Source organism: Callorhinus ursinus, unplaced genomic scaffold (genome assembly GCF_003265705.2).
Source record: "Callorhinus ursinus isolate GAN/ISIS: 27379988/994484 unplaced genomic scaffold, GSC_fseal_2.0 scaffold41, whole genome shotgun sequence".
In the NCBI taxonomy this organism is placed as follows: Eukaryota; Metazoa; Chordata; class Mammalia; order Carnivora; family Otariidae; genus Callorhinus; species Callorhinus ursinus.
Window position 1 is genome coordinate 10,335,417 of NW_027397103.1, and position 20,465 is coordinate 10,355,881.

Here is a 20,465-nt window from a genome sequence, read left to right on the forward strand (position 1 = left end):
TTATCGTAGAATAGATTTATTTACCTGAAACCATGTCTGTGCAATGCTTGTTGTTACCAGCACAGAGATAGACAACTGATCTCTATTTACAGTCTAAAGTCAAACATGCGTTGTGATAATTAAAGTTTAGCATTTTATTAAGATAAATGCATCACAATATTCGTATTGCACCAACATCTGTCTACTGCTTCTGATTTCATTAAATAAGTTACATTTAATACAGTGCAAAATAGCTGTTTGCACACTCAAAAAAATAACAAGTTATGAACTGGAGGCCTACATTCTAACCTTTCAACACCTGTAGTGTTTTCAATAGATTTATAAATAAGCAAACTGTACAGGGCCAATTAAAAAGTAGCATGTTTAAATGACACCATAGCGAAATCTGGCTACTTACAACTGAAGGCATGCATTACAATTGAATATGGTACATTTATATAAGCTATGACATTTTGCACAGAGAAACATGGAGACTTGGCTGATGGCTTCTAAGTTCTTAGATAAGGTTTCAGAACCTCATTTTTCTTGCAGCAAAGAAACCAAAGTTCTCTGGAGAGGCTTTCTGATTCATTAAGCTAAATTGTACATTTGTAATTATTATTTTGATTTAAAAGCTAAACCCCGTTGGTAATACACGTTTCCTCCACATAACACACAATGAGTTGGGGACTTTTTTTTCTACTTTTCTTTTTCCCCCAACATCAATCATGCAGAGGGCTGGCAGATGTGTTGCTAAAAACGCACATGCACGCAACCGAACACCCTTATATTTCTGCAAAATGGTTTAGGAAGCGGTTACTCCAGTATTGCTGAAAAGGAAAGAGAGAGGAAATCAGCTTTAGGAAATATGGGAAATGTTAGAATAACTATTTAAGATTAATAGTGACAAGGAATAGTGAGAAGGAATATTCAGTTTGACCTTTTAAGATTTCAAGACCAGCATTTCTAATTAACTGTCCCCGAGGCGCTGCCTGCATAGGGTAGCAGCTAGCAGCACTGGCTTGGCAACACGGGCCCTTCCTGTCCCCCTGGCTCACAGAACCCCAACAGGCAGACGTGTAATCGCTTCCGATGTAACGGAAGGGAGACGGGCAAGAGGAGGGAAGTTCCTGTTAGCAGTGCGGGTGGTAAGGAAGGTGCAGCAGAGAGGAGCAGTGTGGCCCAGTGCGAAGCCTCGGGCTCCTCCCTTCCCCTTCCCCTCCCTCCCCAGGGGCCTAGCCCTGCCTGGTCCTAGCAGGGGAGCTGCGGTCCTCACCCCCTTCTTTGAAGCAGGCAGGCTGGGGATTACCATCACTGTTAGCTGCGCGGTGGTGGCTTTGACAAAACTGGTGGTGACATTAAAAGGGCTACCTTAGCCCACGGGCACTGCAGACACTGAGCTAGTGCTTGTGGTCTCCTATTCCTGAGGTCTGCCACCTCCAGGACATTCAGGGGGCCAAGGCCCGGTCTGAGGGTGGCAGGGTAGCAGCTGCTTGGGGGGGGGGGAGGGCGCAGGGGCTGGCGCTGGCCTTGCTTGTTTGGGAGCTCACGTAGCTCGCTCTGTACCACGTGCCACCCGTGCTGTGCAGATGAAGAGTGAGCCGCTGGAGTGGGATCCCAGCTGGGGGACGTGTGAGATAGCCATCTTCCAGGCAAAGCCCTATCAAAGAAGCTGTGCAAGGCCTACCTGCCCGTCGGTGAGGACATGAACAAGTTTTGGTGAGTCTGAACACGACACCGCCCTGTCTAGTCCTGATGGCGGCAAAAGCAGAGGCCGCCTGTGCCTTCCTGCAGGTGCTGGGTGAGGCTAGGTCTGGGCACTGTCTGCGCAGTGCAGGAGGCCTGAGGCCAGGGATGTGCCCCCAGCAGTACAGGGGCTCATGTGGGCCTGTTTCTCAGCAGCAGAGCCTGGAGCAGAGCTGACAAGGGGATGCTCCCAGCGGCCCGGGCTGAGGGAAGGGGGTGCCTAAACCACCTCTATGGGCCGAGACAGGCCTGAAGCTGGGAAACCACAAGACAAGAGCCGGCCCAGGCCCAGTTGGGGCTGTGCACGTCTCTGACAGCAGCAAACCCCATTCAGCTTCTTTTGTAAAGGCCACTACAAGGAACCAGATCAGGAAAAGTTGACTGGTAAGTCTGGTTTCCACTGAATAGCACACCAGCAAGCTCAGACATCCTGTCTTGGTTTGCAGCCAAGGTGCACTCCTTGCATTTGACCACTCACCCTGCTTCTTTTTACGCCAAAATCGGCAAAACCTACCCTCCTCCCCCCTATATTCTCTGCCAAACAAACCAACCTCCCTTCCTCAGAGACCTCGATGAGTCAGGCCGGGACTTCCATCCCCTTATACTCAGACCTGGGAAGTTAGCAGCACCTTGCCCTGCTTAGTATCCATTAACTTTTCCCCCAACACTGAGCCTTTATAGCACATCTTGGGGCCGGCCCCAGTACCTTCACAAGAACAGTCAGGGCCTCACAGGGAAGGAGCTGCTGCCTAGGCCTCCTTCACCCTGGCTCATGACCGGTTGGCTGGTTGCTAGCAGAGCCATGCCCTACTAACTGTGCTTTCTCATACTCTGGAGACAGAGAAGACAAGTCTCAGCTGCAAAGGATATTACCCAGAAGGTGAAAAAAGGTGGCCACCTATTTGAGACAAACCTATGGATATATGAATTCACTGCTCAATTATGTGCTTTCACTAGGTTTTTACTTGTTAACAAACATGGTAGGAAGGCTCGGGGAGGAGTCCTTGCAGCTAAACACCAGAGAACCATGAATTTTTGAGACGCCTCGTCTCGGCATTAACAAAGGCAGCATTCCCTCAGCCTGTCAGTCGGACCCAAGCAAAACGAGTTTCTCTCCCACCAGGCCCTCCTCAACATCTGGCTGAGCCACTGTCCAAGGCCATGCACGGAGTCTGCAGGCATCTAACCCACCCCACGTGTGCACAGGTACCAGGCATCGTACGCTTGCTGCTCTTGGAGACACACAGCACAGCAGTACATGACATGGGATGTTTTCGTTAGTGTCACAGCTAGCTCGCTCAGTGGCAGTCACCTTTAGGCTAAAGCATCAGGATTCCAGGGAATACTCACGTTAGTTGATGGATGTTGGAAGGCATTGGAGGAAAACACCATAGTTAGGACAGTTAATGACTTACACACGGTTGGTAAGACTGATCTCGAACATGCGCAAACATTTATCATAGTAACCATGGTGTTGGTTAGTGCCACATTCAAATAAAAATAGTTCTATACATATGTTCATTTGGTCATGTGCTATTTACAGATTTTTACAAAAACACATACACACACACACACCCCCACAAACACACACACAATCCCCCTTATATTCTCTACACCAGGCTAAAACAGGCCAGCAGAAACTTGCAAAAAGGTATCATGGGTGACAACAGGTGCCTATGTATTAATTCCTACAGCTACCTTTGCAGCAGAACACAATCCTCCTTCCCCTCGAGCACAGTAAAACTCAAGTTCTGAGCTAAGAACTTACTTAAGAGAAAATTGGACACATCTGTTTGATAGTTCAAGCTAAGCCACTTAAAAGTTAAAAACAAGACAGTTATTTTTCTGTCCATTTAAAATGTTTTATTTTCCTTTTTAAACTAGATTGTGAAGTGCCACTGAAATAGGCAATGTTGGCAAAACAATGTCTGTTACAATAAAATACATTAGACATTTAAATAAATAACCTTAAAAACTATGTGGGGGGACATGAACCCAGTCGATTGAATCTGGAACAATGTTTTCTGCACAAGCGAGAACAGGCATACCTCTTGTTAAGACTGATGTAAACAGAACCATCGGAACCCTACAGGAGAAGCAGCCGAGCAGGGCCAGGAGTGGGGGTGGGAGTGAACGGGGGTCGGGGGGGTGAGGGGAGTGGCAAACCAAAAAATACTGACTGAGGTAGCAGTACTCTGCTCAGTGCAGAAAAATTGGCTTATGAATAAAAATTAGACTGTGATCTCAGATTAAATCCAGATGATCATGCAAAAGACACAATACATGCTATTTAGTTTTAGAAAAAAAACCACACACATTCATTTCCTAAAATCTGCTGCCAATTAATTTGCTGACAATGTCTGCTGGCTCAACTATTTTTTTTATACAAGGATGAGTTATTAAACAGAACACTGTACATGCTTTTTCATCTACAAAAAAATATTTGCATAAAATAGTGTTAGTTCTCTGTACATGTCAATGGACACTTTAATTATGTGTATAAAAAAGGAAAATCTTGCCCCACTGGAGTCAGAAAAGCAAAACAAAATCTAGAGTATGAAATCTCCTTCACCAGCCAATATGTTCATGTGAAAATTCAGCAGAAATAGACAGTTGCTTTAAACAATAAAAAAATTAATTGATTAAGTTAAACATCTTCTTTATGTAAAACTGTCAGTCAAGACCAAAACATATCACTAAAGTTAGTGTCTGTGCTATAGACCCAGATCACCAGGGGCATTATGAGCAGCACAAACGGCCAGGAAATCCCATCGGTGCATGCCGAGAACGAGCAGGATTTGGTGGCAGGCTGCACACACTCTTTACCAGGTTCCAGGTAGTTGCGGGCCACAAACTTGAGTGTCTCGTCCATTAGAATCACAGGCAAGGAGATTTTCAGCACCATCAGCCACTGGGTCAAATTCAGCGGTGTGATCTGGAAAATAAGCTGAAATACAAAGAAGCTCTGTCAAGTTCCCAGACTTGCAGGACAGGCAGCGAGTCCCCAGCCTCGGTCCTGGTCCCCCCAGCGCTTACTGGCAAAGGTTCCACGTAGAGGATGAGGAAGTGAAGCGACATGGACAGGCAAATGGAGCCCACGAGCCAGATGTTCTCCCAAGGGGGCATCCTCAGCAGGGACTGGTTTTCAGACAAGCTGCAGAACAACGAGAGGTACATGAAATATGCCCACCTGAAAGGCAAAGGCCCTTGTAACGAGTGACCAAGACCATTCAGAACTATGCTTCAGTAAGGCAGTGGCCTACCTGGCATTGCCCACTGACCTAATTCTACTTAGTAAAGTTTCTATTGTGGCAAAGTTAAAGGAAGAATGTTCAGATGTAGGACAAACTTCCAATTTTAAATCTAGGCTTCAGCACAGCAGACTCCATTTCAATGGACTCAAAGCTGCTCTCAGTTGCCCTTGACACTGATGCTATTTTGAAATTTCCATTTTTGTCATTGGCTTAATTGGATGATACCATTTGTTTCACTGCTAAAGGGCAAGAGTGCCTTCCCTGTGGGCAATGGCATACAGGGGCACCAGAGGCCCTATTTTTGGCCCCTGCTGTCTCATAAGGAACATGTGGTTAAGCACTCCCACTACTTCCCGGAGGTGATGACGACTGAAGCTTTTAAAACCGGTGCTGCTTGTTCTCCTTTCTTTCTGGGAGGGAGGAGCTTTCCTGCAAACCTCCAACAACCACGACACCCAGTTCCCCGGTGTGCTGGCTGGCGGAGCTCTTGCCCCAGCTTGTCAAGGACTCACTGACCTGTTGAGGGCGTTACACATCTCTATGGTTACTAGAACAGAAAGCGCCATTGTCATCGGGTATGGGGACTCAAAGATTGCACAATCCACTCCTTCAAAGTCCGGGTTGTCATCTTTACACTGTAGGAAGTGGCTCTGCAACAAATGCCCAATCAAGTTCTTCATCAGCCAAGTACATTTCCAAGGTCCATGTCCCCGTTCCACAGGAAGCCCAGGACACAGACCCACACAAGATCTCCCCCCATCTCCCAGAGAAGCCCTGGTCCTTCAGAATCCTCTTAGAGGCCACTGCTAATTATTTGAGGGTTAAGATTATTTGGTAGCCACCCAAACCACAAAACGCTCAAGGACAACCTTTTAATGCTTTGCCTCTGAGGCAGAAGAGAAAAGGCAGATACATACCAGCTGGTAGAAGGACACTCTTGGCCCTCCGTCGGCAGCAATGAACCACCACGCAGCAGCACCCACAGTAGCAGCGCCAACGTAACCTGGGAAGAGACACAGGCGGGGTTTGCAGCCCACAGCTTTCACTGCAGGTCCTGCCTCGCGGGCCAGTGTCCAGCAGAGAGGAGACAGGGTAGGACGATGGTACAGGAGGGCCTGTGCTGCCACTAGCAAGTGCTCCCTCCCACCGGCCAAAGCAGCTAGACGGGCGCTTTCTGTAAGGAGAGGGGTGTGTGCAGTACAGAAAAACTAGGCAACTTGTCTTCCAGAGTATGGGAGGAAGAGCACCTACTGGAATTGGCTGGACTTTTACGCTAGCCAAGCCCCTCGAACTGGAGGCTAATGTTCTACAGCTGCAGGTACGTGTCCTCCACATAGCGCCTCACTGTGCAGCAGGGCCAGATCACACCCCCAGGACTTTTAGGAAAACTGATGCTCCCAGTTGGACACTTACTTGCTCCGAAGGCCTGGCAGAACCGTTGTGTGGAAATGCCGCCAGAGCGGTTAGTGCAGAACGCAAGCGACACGGCAAAGCCCAAAGCCGATTCTGGGACCACCTCTCCCGCCCCCCCTGCCCCCAACCAAATAGTTCTGAATTGAGCAAGATTATTACAAAGCAATAGGGTCCTGGAGAACACAGGGACAGCACAAAGACGGTCCCAGTGCGGCAGCATCTACCAGAAGATACAAGCACACACTCCCTCGAAGTCAGCAATCACTAGGGGATAGGAGACAGCTGGTGGACAGGGACGGGGCAGTCACACACGTACTGACGTGGCGATTCCCAACAAATAGGGCGAAATGCAGGGTTTAGCACATGTGTGTATTGCACACCAACACTTCGGAAAAATATATGCACAGGATAGATCTATTTGCTAGAGTATTTCTGGAAGGCACAAGAGAAATTCAGTATCGGAGGGGAACTGACTGGCTGAGAGCTTTCTCACTTTATGGCACTGTGTGCTTCTGGAATTTTAAATCATGTGAACATACTAAAAAAAGCAAACAAAAAAACCACCTTCCTATTGAACCCCAGGGCAGTTATTTTAACTCTCTGGCCTCACTTTCCTAAGCCCTAAAGTGAGGACAAGACCTGACAGCCGGGCGGGAGCAGGAGGGCCACAGTGGTTCCCACGCACTGCAGATGAATGCACAGCTCCTGCCTCTACTTTAGGGGGAGGGGGGCTTAGTTTCATAGCTTGGTGATGGAAGGCCTGACCCTTACTCACCCCTGTATCCTTTTGCCCTTAGGTTAAATCTGAAAACCTCATTCACAAAGGCCCAAGGAATGACAGGGATAACTAAAACAAGGGACCAACTTTCCTGTAAACTGGGTATATAGTTTATTAAACTCCATCTTTTGTTACCCTAATACAGGGATAGAAAAGAAAAAATGTGCTTTTAAAGAATGAATTTACAAAAATGTTGGCTCATGAATGTTTTGTTTCAAAGTCAACGATATAAAAACTATACTCACAGCCAATGGCCAGATAACGGAAAAAGAGCCATCCGCTGATCAGGGGTTCCTTCGGGTTCCGGGGTGGTTTATTCATGATGTCCAGATCGGGAGGGTTGAACCCCAGGGCAGTGGCGGGCAGGCCGTCTGTCACCAGATTGACCCAGAGCAGCTGGACAGGAATTAAAGCCTCAGGAAATCCAAGGGCTGCTGTCAGGAAGATACTGTTTCCACCCGAAGAAAGAGAAAGTTCCCAAATTATTTTGGCCACTACTTACACAGCATCAGCACCCTCTCCTCCTCCATAAAAATCAATGGACAGTAACAATGACTGCTCGAAGTAACTTTTTGTCCACCATAAAACATTTGTTATACATAATTTTGAGTTAAAGTACAATATTAGAAGGCCAAGAATTTTATGTTACTTTATGTAGTTAAACTCATTTCTATGTTCAAGGGCATGCTTTACACACGAGGGCAGCTGCAGGACAGCCCTCCCAAGGGCCGGAACAACCTCTACCTTCCTCCTTATGCACGAAGACCAAAGCTGCTGCCATATGAACCACAAATCTGGAAAACTGGTCATCCTAAGCCCTGATTTTAGACAAAGGGCTACAAGTGATCTTTCTCAGGGACCCACCAGACAACTTCCCCCACATTCGACGAGATGAGGTAGCGGATAAACTGCTTCATATTGTTGTAGATGGCCCGCCCCTCCTCCACTGCAGCCACGATGGTGGAGAAGTTGTCGTCGGCCAGGACCATCTCAGACGCCGTTTTAGCCACTGCGGTGCCAGAGCCCATGGCAATGCCGATCTCAGATTTCTTCAGGGCAGGAGCATCATTCACGCCATCCCCAGTCTGAAAGGGAATGTGAGGGCCGGTTTATGCACACCTGCCACCACCTCACACACGCACCCCCGACAAAGGCTCAGACATCCTGAAGCAAGGGAACAAATGCAGCCATGGCCCTCTGGGCACAGACACAGAGAATTTTCATTTTTACAAGGTGGCATCACAAAACACACTTCACCTGGGAAACGTAAAATTGCCCAATGAGCCGAAGAGACTTCAGAGGGAAGTGGAACAAAGAGGACTTCAAAATTCATCTGTATTTTTATGTTTGTACAAACAAAACAAAAAACCACCCACATGACAGTTAAGATGCAGCACTTGTACCCACACAGAGGAAGCTCAAGTAGAACAGGTGCAGACGGCAAAAAGATGGAAACCGTAACATGCCATTTACGAAGGTCACAAACATGCAAAAACACCAGATATCGTCTACAGATACAAAGCTATCATTCCCATGGGTGTTTTTTAAACTTTTACTGAACACCTAACATTGAATTCAGAACAGTGGCTCCCTCTGGGAAAGGAGGAGAGGAAGGGAGTTATACCTGTAATATCTGCTTTCACATAACACCTTTGTTTCTTAAAGTTTTCAAGATAAGCAAGAGAAAGCAAATATGGCACAATGTGAATGTGTCTGGGTGAAGATTCACACTAGGGGAAGAATCCTGGAAATGCCTCGCACATGGGCAGCTCTTAATGCTTGACCAGTACATCTAATTTCAGGTAGGGTTAGAGAACACAAAGGAGTTAACTGAATCAATTTTTAGAAACTTGAGATAGATAGAAACATGTACACTTCTGGGGCACCTCGGTGGCTCAGTCAGTTAAGCGTCTGCCTTCTGCTCAGGTTATGATCCCAGGGTTCTGGGATCGAGTCCAGCATCGGGCTTCCTATTCAGTGGGGAGTCTGCTTCTCCCTCTCCCTCTGCCCCTCCCCCTGGCTCATTCTCTCTCTCTCAAATAAATAAAATCTGAAAACACAAAGAAACATGTACACTTTAACCAAGATAAAGACTAGGTGTCACCAAATATTTCCCCACAAGTGATTCAGAAGGCATACTTCTACTTCTTAAACTACTCTAGGATCTTCCCTGCAGGTCATACCAACTACGGGTCAACAGAACCCTACAGAAACAGCCCTGATTGTAACAAAAATCACAATATTCTAAATCTAGGAGCTGTTACTAAAAATTTAACAGTCAAAATTACAACCTGCTCTGTCTGCATAGTGTGAGTCCAAAGGTACTCACCATAGCTGTTATCTCATCAAAAGACTGAAGAAATTCTACAATTTTTGACTTGTGGGAAGGTTCAACTCGAGCGAAACATCGAGCGTTCAAACAGGCATCTCTCTGGGCTGAAGGATTGAGCTCATCAAACTCCCGACCCGTAAAAGCTTTCGACGTCACATCCTCGTCCTGCCCGAAGATGCCAATGCGCCGACAGATGGCCACAGCAGTGCCCTTGTTGTCCCCAGTGATCATGATAACCCGGATGCCTGCCTGCCGGCACAGCTTCACAGAGGAGGCCACTTCAATTCTCGGAGGGTCCAGCATGCCCACGCAGCCAACAAAAGTCAGATTGGTCTACAGCAAAAGAATCACCTTAGTTCAAACACAGGAAATTCTAATTTCTCCCGTGGTATAGAACAAGGGCCAGTTATACAGTAAGAGCAAAGGTCTCTGCATTTTCCTATAACAAATTCTGTAACTGTGACTCTTACCTAAGATTAATATTCATTGAGATACAAATCCAACAAGGAATAGTATTAATTCCAATTAACTGGAAAGGATAAAAAATAGTACTACGTTCTTGTAACCAAATCATCCTTTAACTTTCATGAAAATCCTTTGAAATGAGGAGAAAAACATACCAAGGAGTAAGAGCATTTTGATACTGGCCACTCTAGGGGCCCATAGTACCCAAGTTATTCCTTATTCCTTTCAGGCAGTGCTTCAGGAAGTCACATACCTGGTAAGAAAGAATTCTATGAGCAGACAAGTGAAAGGAATCTCTCAACTTGGATATTTTGACCTTTAATAACTCATGAATGTTTTAAAAACATTCCCAATTGTTAAAACATCTTAATTTATAGAGGAGTTGCAAAATAGGCTTTACAAGTTTATTTAGCTTAAGTCTTAATTATTCTATCTTGAAAGTAAAAGACTTGTATTAAACTGTTAACTACATAGGTTGGAAGCAGCAAGCTAAATTGGAACGGTGATGTATTTGGCCTGCAGAAAAACAAATAACCACACCCCTTTCTTGGCAAAAGCAAGACTCATTTGACCTTTTACTGAAGGAGTACTGTTTGAACACAATGAATGTGCAGGGTGTGGGGGAAGAAACTTTTCATTAGCTAACCTCATATTTAATAAAGTTGGCAGAGTCCTCAAGGTTCATTTCTTCTCTTCTTAGTGGGTTGTCATGAGTGGCCAGAGCCAGGCACCGCAGTGTGTCGCTGCCACTACCCCATTCCCGAATGACAGACATGACCTTCTGTTTGACTCCTGGGGTCATAGGAACTTTAGTACTTCCAACTCGAATGTGGGTGCACCTGTCAATGACACCTTCAGGAGCACCCTGGAAATGTTACAGATTTAGGTCAACAATTTTATTTACTGGGCTCACCCAGGATGCTAATCCTGGAAAGAACATCTCAATTGCAATCTGCCATACTTGCCTTCACAAACATTTTGCTCATCGATGTCCGGCTTGGTTTGTTTGGTGTACAATAAACTGACATCGATTTTCTATCACGTGAAAACTCCAGAGTAAATTCCTTCTTCATCAATTGCTTAATGACCTACAGGAGAACATACATGGGATGTTACTGGATGACAATTCTGTTTATTTTTCACTTGTTCAACAAATATTCACTCAGCACCTATTATGTGACAGGCACTGGGGGTTTAGCAATGGACAATGAACAATACAAGTAAGTTCTCCCCCTCATGAAGCTTAAACTTGCCCTCTGGTTTGGGAAACACACTGGAATGTAAACATAAAGTGCTATGGAGAAAAAAACTAAGTAAGGCAGGGAAGGGGGATGGAAAATTTGTGTATGTTCAGATCGCAACTTTACATAAAATGGCCAGAAGGCACCATCTGAGTAAAAACGTGAAGGATGTGTGAGCCAGGAGTGCAGAATGCAGGCTGGCATGACCCAGCATGTTCAAGGGGACTCCAGGCCGAGCAGTTGGAAAATCTTGCAAGAGAAAGAGGTGAGAAAGAGGTTGCAGGATGTTAAAAATCACCTTAAGGCATTTATAACAAGTGAAAATGGAAGATAAGGGAGGGTTTCAAGGTCTGGCAGTTGTGTTAAGAATGAGCTGAAGGGGGACAAGGTGCACCACTTAGTACAAATAATCCAAGAGATCATGGCGACTGTGGGCAGAAATAGGTGGTCCAGACCACTGCTGCCTCACAGAAGTTCCTACTGTGGTGGGAATGTTCTGGCAGGGATGCTCATGTAGCTGTCCAATGTGGCTACTACTATGCACTTGAAGAGCCGCTGTTTTCTTTATTCTAAAGAGCTTCAGGGAGCCAATGGCCACCATATTACACTCCAGCACGGTGACCAAAGACCTCATGGCAGTAACTGCAAACAGGTCAGGTTGAGTACTGGGCCCTGGGGCCTCCCCACCCCTGGTGGGAGGTGGAAGATCCAGCCAAGGGAGTCGGCACAGGGCCGGGAGCGAGGAGAACAAGTGAAGGAATGTTTCAGGGAGGGAGAGACTAACAGCTTGGGTAAATGAGGACTGAAAATTACCCTTTCAGATTTAGATGCTGTTGGATCTGGATTGTGTATACAATCAAATTACCTACAACGTATACTGTATCCTTTTTGACTTTTAAACCTTTGATTTTTCTTGCCTTATTGCATGGACTGGGGCTGCAAGTACAATACTGAATAGAAACACGGAAGGTAGAACTTCTGTTACTATTAAGTATGACATCACTACAGGCTCTGTGTAAATGCACCATCAGCTTGAAGGTGAAGTCTGCTTTTTATCATGAACAGAAATTTTATCAGATGCCTTTTCTGTATCTACTTAATAATCTTATGGTTTTCTGTCTTGATTTGAATTACCCTGACTCTCCCCTAACCCCCACTCAGACACAGAGCTAATGATAATTACAGAAATCCCCAAGAACCTCAGCGTCTAATGTGGGCAGTGATGAGTGGACTGACGCCTGTGGGTTCTCCGCCAGGCTGGGTGGATTACAGCCACCCTCTCACAGCCAGAGCTGGCACAAGCAGAAAAAAGACCGTCACTGAATTCTGCATTATCTGACTCATATGTATTTATGTGTTTAGTTTCCATCAAGCATTTGCACCAAATGCTCTAGAAGACTGATGGAACTTGTAGTAATTCTGACAAGGTGTGGACCTAGGCACCAGATATATCCGAGGGTTCGGGGGAGGAAAAGAACAAAGCCCTTCCACCAGTATTAGAATGGTCCAGAGTGGTAGTTATTTCAAAAGCTGGGTCCTGCCCACTTCACCTCTGAACTACAACAGGTTCCTCCTTTCTGGGGGCTGGAGACTGGCATGAGTTCGGATCTGGGAATTTTCAGTGAAGGAGCCCCATGACAGTCATTTCTGACCACCCCCTCTCCACTCTGCTCAGCTGCAGACAAAAAATGAGGCAAAGGCAGCCGTGGAACAAGAAAATGCTTAGTCTGCAGATAAGAGAACAGATGGCTGTGCCCTTATTTGTGGTCATCATGACAGTTAACACACCACTTTTAAGCTCCATGATACTACTTGTTTCCCCTTCATCAAGTAGTTATAGGTCTAGAATCAATTTTAACCCTCAGTCTCTGTGAAGCTAAGTCTTCAGGTTGCTTCTAAGGGACTTAGTCACACCAACTAATAATAGAGCTGTCAGGCAGTGTGGCTTTGCAAGGACCAGCACTGCCCCCTACCCTTACCGCCAGTCAGGGAGTGAGCTCTCTGAAATGGAGACAAGGGGCCTGGACTTCTCCCATCCTATGGCAGCCATGTATGTCGGCAGGATGCTACAGGACCTGCCCAAGACCCTCGGTACTAGGAGACTGCTGGTGGTGAGGTGTGAATTGGTACACTTCAGTGGAGATCTACATCCTTAATTCCAGTGTGAGTTTTGCTTCCTCAAACAATGCAAAGAAAGAAAGGGTGCGGGAGGAGTCCAGTTCTGCCTCACGCTGTGAGACTATGCCAAGTCACCAAAGGCCTCAGTTTCCCTGCCTGTTAAGTGCCAGACTGGACTGGATGGTCTTGAAGCCCCTTTCACAGCCTGAGATTTGGTGTGCTCACCAAAATGCTTAAAGAGCTTGAGTGGAGTGGATTCGAGAAAACAGGAAAAGAATACAGTAAAATGGCTGCTTTAAGAAATTTTACTAAAAGAGAAAAGAAGTGGGGTGCTAAAGGGGGAAATAAAGTCCAAAGAAAGTTTTAAGATAAAAACCATACTACTATTTGTCCTATACTGATAGAGATCTGTGGAGACTAGACGGAAAAGTGATAACGCAGGAGAGGGGGTGGGGCTTGCAGCTCAAGGAGCAGCTGGGCTCTGTCGGGAGCGAGGACAGTGCACTCACAGTGCCACGGGCTCTGAGAAGACAGACCTTGGAGGCACGGTGACTGTGGAAAATATCTAGTGATACCTATGTTCCTGGTCAGAGAGCTGGATCATTTGACCTGAGAGCAAATGTGGGGAAGGAGATGCCGCAAGTTTGAGGAGATAAAGTACATATACCTTAGCTATCTACGAGCGGGGGAAGCAAAGGGCAGCACGGACAACACACCAAGCTTGAATACTGACCGAGTTGCAGGCATTTGCTCGCTCTACTTTAGAAAGACCCTTCAATTCAGTATCAAATACATTCATCTTCTCTACTAGGCAAGTAAGAGCAGTCTCCGTAGCTTCTCCAACTTTTTCATACACACCCTTCGCCTGTAAAGTTCAAAAGTAGTAAATAAGTTTTTCATTAATAAAGACTTTCCATCAGAGGACAACTTCTTCACATCATTCTTCTAGGGGCCATGTTTATCTGACTCTGGAGCACATGATGCAGATAATAAAAATATACTCAAAGCACGTTATCCTATTCTAATAAGTAGTTTTTTAATTTCCTTTAACCATGAGAACCTACTAGTCACAGTATTCAAACAGAGCTTGCAAAGAGCATGTGTCACTGTATGTTGTTATCATTTCACAGAGTTCATATGGGGTTTCTGTTGGGGCCTGGCTTGTCTAATTTTAGATAGAAACGAGCGGATCACTATGTAAGTAAGAAGGGAGGGAAAAAAGGATTTTTGTTGGTTAAATTTTGTATCATGATCATCAAAACAACCCTCTAACCCTCAGCTTGTGAAGGATGTAACAGTCCCCATCTTAAAAAAAAAAAAAGAGACCAATACCCTATACTTTCAGGAAAACATGCCCTGTTCTAGGTTTTCCTCATGTATTGTAGCTGCACCAGAGCAGAAGGGCTCACCACGTACACTCTGGCTCTTAGTGAAGTGACTGCAATGCTCAGTCAGGGGACATAGGAAAGGCTCTCCGCTTTCTTTGGCTAGTTCACACTGACTCAGATAAAATGGAAAGAGGAAATAAAATCAGGAACCCTTACTTTCCAAAGGGAGGAAGGAAGGCTGGATTTTCATTCCACCCACCCCACCCTTGAAACTAGAACAGCCAGGTCTACTTTCTCATTTATGAGAAGCCTTACCTCATTGTAATCCAATGCAGAATCATTACAAAGAGCACAAATTGTTGCCAATTCCACAAGACCATCATATTGATGACATTTCACTGGTTTATCATCTTTATGCCTATCAAAAGAAAACACTTTTAGAGCACAGTGTGGTCATCTCTCTTGATTTTCACTTAATTATACAATATAATTTTGTCGACAAGAGCCTTGGCAAGTATTCAAAAGAATTTGAGCGATGGCTCCTAGAAATCTGATGCTGGAGATAATAAAAGAATGTGTCTTTGATATCAGGAATCAATCAGTAAAGACCAGGAGTTCTTAGTTAATGAAATTCTTCCACCACAGGTTATCAATATAGAACAAACAGAAACCCCACTTGAAAAATTGGGCTCCAAAAATAAAGATGAAAAAAAAGTCTGACTTATAACCTGTGTTTTCTCTTTCAAAGTCCATTAAAAAAAAATTATTAGTCCAGTAACTAATAACGAGCCACATTCAGAAAACTTTTTAGATACACTGCAAATCTATCCAAGTCCCAAACTGCCACAATGGATCCTTTCAATGATAAGGCAGATTTACTCACACTTCTCCAATAGGGGCGTATGTTGATCCAGTAATGGTAAACTCATTAAGGGAACAACTATCACCTTCAACTTTGTCCAGAATGAACATCTACAGAAAAAAGGCACGAATGTTTAAAAGGCGTAAAAATATGCTGGAAAAAACAATCTTTGCTACGACAAAAAGCATTTCTCATTTAAGAAAGCAAACTTATAAATTGAAGCTCAGCAGAAGTACCGTCCCCCCTTATTCCAACCAGGCGTTATTTAAGATCACTTCCCCATCCATCCAAGAGTCAGAAACAGCATCACTGAGGTGCTGAATAAATAAGCAGCAGCAGGGGCACCAAAGACACAGAAGACAACCCACATGACACATGAGTTATAAGGACTCTCGGTCAGTCAATTCCACAGACATAGCAGTGCTCTTCAGAGTGCTCAGAATTCTAAATTTCAAATGGCTAGCTGAGAAAGTAGTATTAGGTAGTCCTGCCTCAGAGCTAATAGTAAAAGCCTGGGAAAAATAAACTCACATTTCAGAGCCGCATAAACACTCCCTGAGTAAAATAAGACAAATTACTTCTCTCCTCCTTCCCACTTATTTTTATTGTGGCAATAGCTCATTTTCTATGAAGCTCCATAACCCCATGTGTACAGTATGGAGGCTGCAGAGCTGAATGAACTCATGTTACCAAGACAATATACACAGAAGCACTTAGGAAGTAAAGGATGCTTCATTTTATACAATAAAGTGACATGAGCTAGTTTCTTAAAAACAAGGGTTTTTTTTTTCCCGTGGTTTGCTTTTCTATCATAATTCAGAAGCCCAGTTTAGAAGACTCAGATTTAGATATGCTTTCATGTAAATTTAAACTGTAAAATCTTATCATAGAACACAAAAACAAAAGTGCTATCTCAACTAGACTTTTGTCACACCAAAATCCCTCTGAAATATGAACAATTAAGAATATGACTGGGGCGCCTGGGTGGCTCAGTCAGTTAAGCGTCCGCCTTCGGCTCAGGTCATGATCTCAGGGTCCTGGGATCACCACATCAGGCTCCCTGCTCTGCGGGGAGTCCGCTTCTCCCTCTCCTTCCTGCTTGTGCTCTCGCTCTTTTTCTCTAATAAGTAAATAAAATCTTTTTTCTTTTTTTTTAAAGATTTTATTTGACAGAGACACAGCGAGAGAGGGAACACAAGAAGGGGGAGTGGGAGAGGGAGAAGCAGGCTTCCCGCTTAGCAGGGAGCCCGATGTGGGGCTCGATCCCAGGACCCTGGGATCATGACCTGAGCTGAAGTCAGACGCTTAACGACTGAGCCACCCAGGTGCCCCAGTAAATAAAATCTTTTTTTTTTTTTCAAGATTTTATTTATTTGACAGAGACATAGCGAGATGTAACATTAGCAGGGGGAGGGGGAGAAGCAGGCTTCCCGCTGAGCAGGGAGCCCGATGCGGGGCTCGATCCCAGGACCCTGGAATCACGACCCGAGCCAAAGGCAGACAATTAACGACTGAGCCACCCAGGCGCCCCCCAGGAAATAAAATCTTAAAAAATAATTATAATAATAATAATAATTTCTATACCCTACATGAGGCCTGATCTTACAGCCCTTGAGATCAAGAGTTGTATGCTCTGACTGAGCCGGCCAGTCGCCCAAAAAGCTTCATTTCAAAAGTATACTTAGATATAAATCAACCTTGGAATGGAACTAAAGCCATGAGCAAGACATACAACATGGCTTAAAAAAGAAAGTATATAATGGGATTTAAAACCGACTCCTGATAAAAAAGGTTCTAGTTCAAACATATACAACCAGTGTCAAATGAGGAAAAGATTCATGTCCAAGGTCACATGCAGCAAGATCAGTGACGCCTACATTTTTTTTCTAACAGATACAACACCTAAAAAAGGAAGCTTGTCAAATGGCTCCTTCCAAAGATGTGTGACATTTTACAGAAGAGGAACAAAGGACCAGAGAGGTTAAAGCATGTGCTGAAGGTTATATAATTATTAAGTGGAAAAGAGAGGACTGGATTTAACTACCAATCTCTAAGAAAATCCAACTTTACCCTTTTATCAGAAGTTGTGTGGCCCTTGGATATGTTACTTAACCTCTCAGGGCCTTAATTTTTTAAACCTCTTGAGCAGGATTACCATATGATTCAAATAAAGTCACATGTGAGAAAACAAATTAACTGTACTAAGCAATATCAAAGCAAGTTAGCATTATGACTACATGCCATGTCACTTCTTTAATGATATAGTTTATAAAAAGTGAAACTCTTTGGGTTTATACCAAAGTCCAAAGTACTCTAAGATATTCAGAATTCTAATCCACATTAAGTAAATCTGAACGCACGTGGGCATTTTAGATTTCGAGCAAGTAAACCATTTAGGAACTGCATGATGACAGTATCTCTAAGTCAAGGGCAGTTATGCAACTCACTGCAAGAAACCTCCTGGAGAATACTGATTAGCATCAGCTTTCTGTCATAGAGAGAGAACAGAACAAAGAGGCAAGCTAGGCTGCTTCTTTAATAGAAGAAAACATCTTAAACCAGTTAAGGGAAAATATAAAAACAAAGAATTCTTCCTATGGACTCTGTTTTATTCTTAGTTTGAAATTTGATTTGCTGCCCCAGTTTGAAATTAGTTGCCAACTAGCTATTAGCTAATTTATGCAACCTTTTCTGGTTCCAAGGAATGAAAACTTAGGTAGCCAAGTCAAACCCTGCACTTCTGGTGAAACCCAGGACAGACTGGCAGCTTACCACTTAAAAGACAAAACAGCTGTCAGTTCATTCGAAGTCGGGATCTGGATTACACAGAGTTTGGCTGGGGTGGGGCGTGGGGGTGGAGAATGGGACGGACACCGATGATGACTGTGTATCTAAAAATCATCATGAGTTTAAATGTGGCAAGATAAAGATTCAGAGGGTTTAACTGTATTAAGAATTTCTAATGTGAAAAAATATTATCCAGAATCCTGGAGCTAAGGCCAAGAGGATGCCCACATGTCCCTTCAATGTCATTCAGAAGCATTCCTTTAACAGGCTCACTCAAAGATGTAGTATTCTAGGAAAATTTAACATTGTTCCACTGTGCTACTTACCATTAAGAGCTCATGTTACATGAAGTTAGGGATTTGTGTCCTGTAGGAAAGATAACCTGTAGTTTTACTGCCCTATTGGATATTAACCAGTTTTTGCAATCTAACATATAGCAATTCTATGCTGTTATTGAGTACTTCCTCAAATGCTCTTGTAACCAGTTTTACTGATTCCCTCATTATTTAACAAGCTAAACAGAATCTTTGACCAGTGTCCACTCAATATTTTTATGAGTTGTGTACCTTCTGGAAAATTATACTTTGAAAAGACTTGTACAAAGTTGTTTAAATAAAACCTAGGAAAAGAACATAATTCAGCTGTATCAGTGTTTCTGTAGTTACTACTTTTCTAAGGGCAAGTTTAAACAGTTTCTTATTTTATCCCCCCAGTGATGGTCAAAACAACCTAAGAAAGGAAGGATGAACACATATAACAAAGCAAGTTAAAGGCAATTATTTAACTTTCAAGAAAGCATGTCTCATTCAATGTGTTATGGAAATACCAGTTAGAAGTTTAGCTAGGCAGGTACGGAGGGAACTAGCTGCTTTATAGGATTCTCTTCCTTTAAGGCTGGTCCAGTAACACACATGCATTCAGAGACAGAGGAGCAGGAATACAAAGGGAACATAGTCGCCTAACACATTAACAGATTGCCTACAGTCACCTTCCCCAATATAAGCACATCAACTATGCAGATACCCTTTATTCCATGAATTAATTTTAGGAATTAGATGACTAATTCCTCTGGGGCATCAGATTACCTTGGGCTCTGGCTATACACACAACCCATTTGTTTAAAGCACTCAAAAAAGTATCAAATTACAAATCCAAGGTTTTGATGGCATGAGGGCATATTCCTAGGATGAACCAATAACCACCACCAGCAAAGAATCTTAAATCACTCCCACTTACCCTGCACACAGACATCTGGTTCGTTGTCAGTGTACCAGTCTTGTCTGAGCAGATAACAGAAGTACAACCAAGGGTTTCCACAGAAGGGAGGCTTCGAACAATAGCATTTTTCTTTGCCATTCTGCGAGTTCCAAGAGCCAGGCAGGTGGTGATGACAGCAGGCAGACCTTCAGGAATGGCTGCCACAGCCAGAGCCACCGCAATTTTAAAGTAGTAAATAGCGCCCCTGATCCAGGAGCCTCCATGAACTGGGTCGTTGAAGTGCCCGATGTTTATGATCCAGACTGCAATGCAAATCAGGGAGATGACTTTGGAAAGCTGTTCCCCAAACTCATCTAGTTTCTGCTGGAGGGGGGTTCTCTCCTGCTCTGTTGCCACCATTTCATCCCGGATCTTGCCAATTTCCGTGTTCACTCCAGTTGCCACCACCACTCCCATGGCTTTGCCAGCAGCAATGTTTGTACCCTACGACAGAAGTAGAGGAAACTGGTTATAAGATTAACATCGCACCCAACTTAAAACTGACTAGTAGCAGCAGTGCCTGGTTGGCTCAGTCATTAAGCGTCTGCCTTCAGCTCAGGTCATGATCCCAGGGTCTTGGGATCGAGCCCCGCATCGGGCTCCCTGCTCCGCGGGAAGCCTGCTTCTCCCTCTCCCACTCCCCCTGCTTGCGTTCCCTCTCTCGCTGTGTCTCTGTCAAATAAATAAAATCATAAAACAAAAAACAAAAACAAAAACAAAAAACAACTGACTAGCAAACTCAGACTTGGGTGCGTTTTGACTAGAGCACCCAGACTCTCATATTCTACTGGGCCTTGGAGGGTGTGCTCTTCAGAGAACCAGCCATCCAAACTTGATGCAGGCGGCACGTTACAGCTCTCCTGGATTCTCATTTTATGTGGTCCCCACTTGCCCAGAGCAGCTCC

The 20,465-nt window shown here is 44.5% G+C and overlaps 1 protein-coding gene across 2 annotated transcripts in view; it reads right to left on the bottom strand.

Annotated features, from left to right (window-relative positions):
- ATP2A2 (ATPase sarcoplasmic/endoplasmic reticulum Ca2+ transporting 2) overlaps positions 1 to 20,465 on the bottom strand; it is a 57,715-nt gene continuing 37,250 nt past the window's right edge. Inside the window, exons 8-21 of one of the 2 annotated variants that reach the window (XR_012374855.1) lie at positions 19,540 to 20,004; positions 15,538 to 15,626; positions 14,970 to 15,072; positions 14,060 to 14,191; positions 10,933 to 11,055; positions 10,614 to 10,832; positions 9,500 to 9,835; positions 8,035 to 8,255; positions 7,416 to 7,618; positions 5,897 to 5,982; positions 5,496 to 5,629; positions 4,762 to 4,879; positions 3,076 to 4,672; positions 1 to 809 (exon numbers count right to left, since the gene is read on the bottom strand). Coding sequence is in view for 1 of the 2 variants with exons in the window: in XM_025889740.2 (XP_025745525.2) it covers positions 796 to 809; positions 4,552 to 4,672; positions 4,762 to 4,879; positions 5,496 to 5,629; positions 5,897 to 5,982; positions 7,416 to 7,618; positions 8,035 to 8,255; positions 9,500 to 9,835; positions 10,614 to 10,832; positions 10,933 to 11,055; positions 14,060 to 14,191; positions 14,970 to 15,072; positions 15,538 to 15,626; positions 19,540 to 20,004 (2,364 nt within the window). In the remaining variant the exon portion in view is untranslated. The remainder of the gene's footprint in view (positions 810 to 3,075; positions 4,673 to 4,761; positions 4,880 to 5,495; positions 5,630 to 5,896; positions 5,983 to 7,415; positions 7,619 to 8,034; positions 8,256 to 9,499; positions 9,836 to 10,613; positions 10,833 to 10,932; positions 11,056 to 14,059; positions 14,192 to 14,969; positions 15,073 to 15,537; positions 15,627 to 19,539; positions 20,005 to 20,465) is intronic. The other variant, XM_025889740.2, reaches the window with a different exon arrangement.